This window comes from Chenopodium album, chromosome 24 (assembly GCF_948465745.1).
Source record: "Chenopodium album chromosome 24, dcCheAlbu1.1, whole genome shotgun sequence".
NCBI lineage: Eukaryota > Viridiplantae > Streptophyta > Magnoliopsida > Caryophyllales > Amaranthaceae > Chenopodium > Chenopodium album.
This window is the reverse complement of record NC_137857.1, coordinates 32,370,547-32,377,207: the sequence shown is the minus strand read 5'-3', so window position 1 is coordinate 32,377,207 and position 6,661 is coordinate 32,370,547. Positions and strand designations below refer to the sequence as shown.

At 31.7% G+C, this 6,661-nt stretch overlaps 1 protein-coding gene across 2 annotated transcripts; it reads left to right on the top strand.

Annotated features, from left to right (window-relative positions):
• The first annotated feature begins 1,518 nt into the window (after window positions 1-1,518).
• LOC145612164 (protein C2-DOMAIN ABA-RELATED 11-like) lies at window positions 1,519-6,450 on the top strand. 2 transcript variants are annotated; one of them, XM_081667539.1, is made up of 4 exons: window positions 1,519-1,566; window positions 2,020-2,130; window positions 2,671-2,766; window positions 5,871-6,450. In XM_081667539.1, exons 2-4 carry the CDS (start codon window positions 2,020-2,022, stop codon window positions 6,168-6,170), a joined length of 507 nt encoding a protein of 168 aa, XP_081523665.1. In that variant the 5' UTR covers window positions 1,519-1,566; the 3' UTR covers window positions 6,171-6,450. The 2 variants fall into 2 exon arrangements, with proteins under 2 accessions (XP_081523665.1, XP_081523664.1); XM_081667538.1 differs by lacking the exon at window positions 1,519-1,566 and adding an exon at window positions 1,638-1,739.
• The last annotated feature ends 211 nt before the right edge of the window (window positions 6,451-6,661 follow it).

Here is a 6,661-nt window from a genome sequence, read left to right as displayed (position 1 = left end):
CCACCACATTCTTCATTTCTAAAAGATAGAGATGGCATTGTTGCTATTTAAAGAAAAGGAGCGGTGTAATTTACAATGAAGAAAGGTTCAATAAGAAGAATAAGATGACTCTTTCAAGACACAATACGGAGTACATCATTACTCGTAATATATATAAACTTTTTTATTTGAATTGAAAAAGTCTCAATTAATATGATTAAAGAAATTGTCCCTAGGTTACAAATTGTTACAGTCATTGCTTGATTCAACCAGTAATTACTTTGGTAGTTACTTCGTATTACAAAGTATCACTATAACTGAGAGGGATTACATACTTACATTAACATAAAAAATATAAAATGTTTTATATACACTCAACATGAGCTCTACATTAGGGCCTGTTCTCTTACGTTTGAATTCAGTTGAGTTCAATTCATTTCATTTCATTTTAGCTCAGCTTAGCTCAACTCAACTCAGTTCAACTCAGTTCAGTTTAGTTCAGTTCGGTTCAACTCCTAATTTCCTTCTCTTATAAAATATTCATTTCAGTTCAGTTCAGCTCAATTCAGTTCAGTTATGCTCAGTTCAACTGAGTTCAGTCAATGAGAACAGGCCCTAACATAAACAAGCTTAAAAACTTATTACGAAATACTGGTATTTATAATGAACTATAGTATAAAAGGATTTATTGAAGTAAAAATTAAGTCAAACCTTTTAATTTATAAAAATAAGATAAAATATTCTGTTATATATTCCCTCCTTTCCATAATATATTTCTTGTCTGTGTTTTGTCACGGTATTTAAAAAATAGGAGGAGAAAGTAGATGAAATACATTAATAAATGTAAAAAATACTCCCTCTGTTTTTTTTATATGCATCAGTTTGACCGGCACATTTGTCGATACGTTACTTTGACCATTGATATCTTTAATTGTGCATTAGTAAAAATTGTAACAAAATTATATTATGAAACTAGACATTATAACAAATCTAATGGTACATTATATGATAACATTTTTTTATTTATTAGAGTTGAAAAAATTAAGTGTGTATGTGAATAGTGCAATTGTCAAAGTGATGCATATATAAAAAAAAAATGGAGGGAGTACAATTTAAGACAAAAGTGAGAAAAAAAGTGGAAAAAGTACAAGTCATGTGTAAAATTCAATTCAAGGACAATGTAGTAAGTATAATGAATAAAGTTAAAAAAAAAATGAGAATATAATAGTCTTAAGAGTGAAGAATAGCTCAAGTGGTTAGAACTTCTTCTGGTTTTAGGAAATCTTGGGATCGATTCTCACCCCGTACTTCCTTTATGTATTATAGGACGAATAATAAACACATCATACACGTGCCTAGTACAAAAAATTCCTGATTAATACTGCATATGAAGAAGGACAATAGAAGAAAAGTCTCAAAGTTTAACACCATTTGAAGAAAGTTTCTTTTTAGACTAGAGACACAAATTATTACATTCCTATTTATTGTTTATTTAATTTTCAGCAGTGTGGACTTGACTTTTTGTTGGTTTCAACACACGGTGGGTAGGAAGTAGGAAACTCAAAGAAGTGGATCATCAAAGAAGAGGTCAGACAAATTATGCCTTTCATTTATAATTAATACCACTAATTAACAATTAATAATACTAGTAGTTGTGTTTATATGCAAATCCATTTCACTCGCTTTTCCACTCCCAATCTCCATCTCAGCCAACAGAAGATTTTACATCAATCCACCAACTTTGATTTTTCTCTCTCAAGGTTCAGATTTTCTTTCTCTTTCAATTTTCTTTCTTTCATTTCACCTTAAATTTTCATTCCTAAGATTTTGATTCAACTTTTTAATTTTAGTACTTGAACTAAATGTGTGTAAAAGTTGTACTATTTTTCCTAGTTAATCAAGTATTTGAATTTGACCTCTAGTTGTATTTCTGCCACATATATTCCTGAATGATTTAGGATGTATTTCAGTGTCTTAGACTAAGTTTACAGTTAAGAGTGTTGTTATGAATTGTTAGTTAACAATAGCGTTTTCGGGCAGATGTCGAATTCTGCAGGTATTCTCAAAGTTGTGGTAGTGCAAGGCAAGAGGTTGGTTGTTAGAGACTTTAAAACCAGTGATCCTTATGTCAAATTCAAGCTTGGTGATCAGGTTTCGCTTTTTTACTCTTACCCTTTTAATTTTGAGCTCTATAACAATGCATTACATCTCATCTATTGTAGTTTTTGATTGAGTATAAAACATATTTCTGAGCCTTAACCATCAGTTTAAGCTTTTGGTTGAATTGGGTCATCTAACATGGTATCAAAGCCAGCGTGACACAAAGATCATGGGTTCGAATCTCATCCACCCCCCACTTTCAAGTGGAATATTAAGCGGTGGGTATGATGAGGGCCCATGTTGCATCCACACTTCTAGCCCAAACAGGCTCTTGTGTGAGGCGGCGTGATAGAGTATAAAACATAGACCTGGGCCTCAACTATCAGCTTAAGCTTTTGGTTGAGTTAGTTCTCTAACAGTTTCTAATCATGCGTATAATATAACTTTGTCATTCTCTTGAGTTCATCAAGTTTTAATGATATAATCTAATCTGTTTCAGCTAATGTTGTTACCATTGAGTTGAAGTAACTAATTGTTGGAATTCGTATTGTTTTGTACCGTAGTTTAAAGGTTTTTGCTCTTTAACTTCAGGTTGCAAAGACTAAGGTTATTAACAGCTGCCTAAACCCTGTTTGGAATGAAGAGCTTACCTTTTCCCTCACTGATTCTGTTGGAACTCTCAATTTGGTGAGTAATTTAGTTTGAGTATTGTTCTTAATTTATTACATTATATGTCTTTTAATTTTGATGTTTGCTGAATTTGTTTTTGCCCTTAGTTTGCTCGATTAAGCGAGAAACTTATGTGACACTTGAAAGTGATTTTACTGTGTACATCAGAATTACAGAATGCTTACAATAATGTAGTAGTTAGGAATTGATGTTGATAATTGACTAGTCTACTTGTTGATTGAAGAGATAAGAATGACTTTTAAAAGCTGTTTACTGATTGATTTGTTTAAAACTTTACAATTCTTAAACTTTTGTCCTTTCCTTAGTCTAATTAAGTCTGATTGATTATTTGTAATGTAGTAAGATACATAACGGACAAAGGCATTACGTGTAACACCCTAATAATTCTCCCTTTCCTAAACCACTTGCTTTAAATAAAATAGTGGAGAACCATTGACGTGCTACCGCCACGTGTTAAAACGTTAAGGCTTTATCAAAGTATTGCAGCGGAAAATCAAACATGAGTCTTTAAAATAACATAGTTTAGGAAATTAATAAATCAAAGCTTACAAATTGGAACCATATAAGGCCCTTATTTAAAACCAACCCAATATTAAAAATCCAAAACATAAATGAAATTGCAAAGCATAAATAAGTTCAACACAAAGAACGAATACACTCAATCCCGAACTGCACATCATCAAGCTAACCTGTGCAATACTGCTCCCCAATAATACAAGTGTAATAATTGGATCATCACAGGGTCATTGAAAGGCGAAGGCCATGACCAAAAGAAAACACACACAAAAGCACGCAATCAGCAAAGCTGAGTGCATACAAGCTACAACGTACAAAACCTAGCATGCTCAATTAATTATAATAAATAAACATACAACACGAATTCTTTAATCAAGACTCCACACTTAGACAATTCAACTATCTCAACATACTTGCTAACTAATTCCAAACACTTGACTCTTTATATTTAATTTAATTAATTTAGTTTGGAGTAAGCAATAGACCAGGCTGTCCAATCCACCAAATCATTTTGGTCCCAAATGACCATTTGAAATAAAAGTTTAGCGCGATGCAAGAATGGGCGCGACTCCATTTTCACAAAGTTAGTCTAGGATCCCATCTAACTTTCATTATAAAATAAAATGTAAATACCAAAAGAGAAGAGGACATGTTGATCAAACAAGCCTCGAAAAGCCACGGGCTACCACCGTGTACCCCAACCCATAATTGTCAATACTCTAGAAGTGCATTTTTTCCAGAGTTTTATTGCTCATCCATGTTTCACTTTACGTGATTACAATTTTAATTAATAGCCGACTCATTCAAGAAGACCATACATAACAATCATACATCAATTCAATTTTAATCTTATTTAGGACAATGGTGATCACATCACAAATTGACCTTTAATTCCAATTAAACTTCCAAATTATTCAAAATTGTTGAACATAGTCAACCCACCTAGCCATTTCGGCTTAATCCACCTTTACTCAACATACTAACAAGTTATGATTGAGTAATAAATAAATAATAATAACCTTGTGGAATAATTAATAAATTCATTCCACTTAAACCATTCAATTCCAATCCTTTAATAATCCAAATGTGGTTAACAAACCAATCCAATAAAATATGTTTGTATCAACATTCCATACAAACAATTAATCCAATATAATTCAACATGTTTGCATCCATAATTTCATACAAACATAATCAATTCACCAAAACATATCTCATAAACATAAACACATGAATTAAATCAATGTGTAACCAAACAATTTCCATCCAAGTGTTCCCTAATCATGAAATTAAGTTCTTTCCTTTTGGTACCTAAACATGATACTACTTATAACGAAGTAGACATGTACGTACCTCGTACAAACAATCCTTTGAGCCACTTTTAATCACTTAAAATTCTCCTAGGAAATAATCACTTCCTAGAAAACAACCAACAATTAATATTACTATCCCAAGTAATTTCCAACAATATAATATGATGAAAAACTTATTAAAATAAAAAAAAACATATTTATATGCTTAATTAACTTTAAACATAATTAATTTTATTAATCAAACTCAAGGATAAAATTTTAAGCATAAAAAAAAACTTCGTTAAAAATGAAAAACTGCTCGAAAATCATATTTAGAGGCAGAATTTGGCCACGAGAGGGTGGTGCTCATTACTAGAGGTAGTGAGTCTTTCTTAAAACATCGTTTCCACATGGAAAACACTACTTTTTTGTCAAAATCGGATGAGTTCAGAACCTAATCGGGATTAAAACGGGATTAATATTAACGAACCGAAATCTAAACATTAAAACACGAATTTACGTGTTCAAAATAATCTGGAATTAAGTTAAATTAATCATTATATATAATCACCAAAATTTCAAAACATCATTACTATAAAAGCCCTAAATCAATTGTTCATAAAAAAAATCCTAAAATCATGATAAATCAAGGTTTAAACCCTAATTTATACATTATATGAAATTTGAAATTTTGTATAATAAATAAAACATATTAATATTCATAAATTTATAATCTTTTGCAAATTATATGCATAATCAAATCATAGTAACAACAATTTAAGAACAATATTGAAATAAGGGTTAATACTTGAATCAATTTAACCAAAACAAAAGAGAAAAGAGAGAATGAGAAAGAAAATAAAACTAACCTTAGCTTTGTGTGGGGAAATTTTTGGGATGTATGGGGTATTTATAGGAGAGAGGGTAGTAGGGTAAATAGGGATATTGGGCCTCATAAAATTAATGGGTCAATTAAGAAAGTAAACTGGGTTTGATTTGTTTGTTGGACATAAATTATAAAAGGAAGGTTCATAAAAAGTTCTTTGTAATAAAATCGTTTATCAACCCCAAAAATAATTTGAAACTTTTGAAATCAAATCCGAAAAAAATACAAAATATTATGAATAAAATATAATTTCATTAATAATATATTTAAAAATACGGGGGATTACAGTACGACTGTTTAATCTCTTCTGTATCAGGCTGTTAATACCTCTGAGATTTGGGTCGAATATAATCAGATGTAAGCATGTTAAACTTCCTTCTAAATTTGGGTTGGCTATTGTTGTATAGGAAGTTTTTGACAAAGATCGGTTCAAGGCAGATGACAAGATGGGATACGCTCATGTAAATATACAACCACTTGTATCAGCAGCAAGACTAAAGCAGATCCTGAAGGTTTCTTCAGGGGAAACAACTTTGAGAAAGATGATCCCGGACAGTGATAACTGTCTTGTGAGAGAGAGTTGTATAAATTGCGTGGATGGTGAAATTGTTCAAGAGCTGTGGTTAAGGCTATGTGGGGTTGAATCCGGAGAAATTGAATTGAAACTCAAGTTGGAAAATCCTAATCCGGAGACCCTCTCTAGCTAGAAGTTTGATATATCATGTATGGTGTTGGAGTTTTGTTTGAATGGCCGTAATTGCTGAGCTAGGTGCTTAGGAGTAGTGATTGTTACATGATTTAGTGACTTAGTGAGGGAGCTGTAGTATTATATCATTGTATGCTCGAGTATAAGAACAAGCTTGTTGTTGTAGTGGGTTGTGTGATTTACAATTTAGGTAAATGGAAAAAATGTTAATCAAAACATGTACACCGTGCATCAGTGTGTGTTTGTGATTAGCTGTGAGTTCGTAGCTATGGTTTCGCCAAGGCGTGGAAAACGTTGTTACTTGAGATAAATGGCGTCTGACAATATAGCTCAGTATAACTGTCACATACATTACAAGTTTACAACACAGGAAAATTTGTAGAAAATTACAAAAGCATGCATAATTACAAAATTCCAAATTGATCATGGCACATATGCCCCACTGCAAACCCTTAGCAAATCAATAAAAGACGTAGGATATATTTAGCAGTG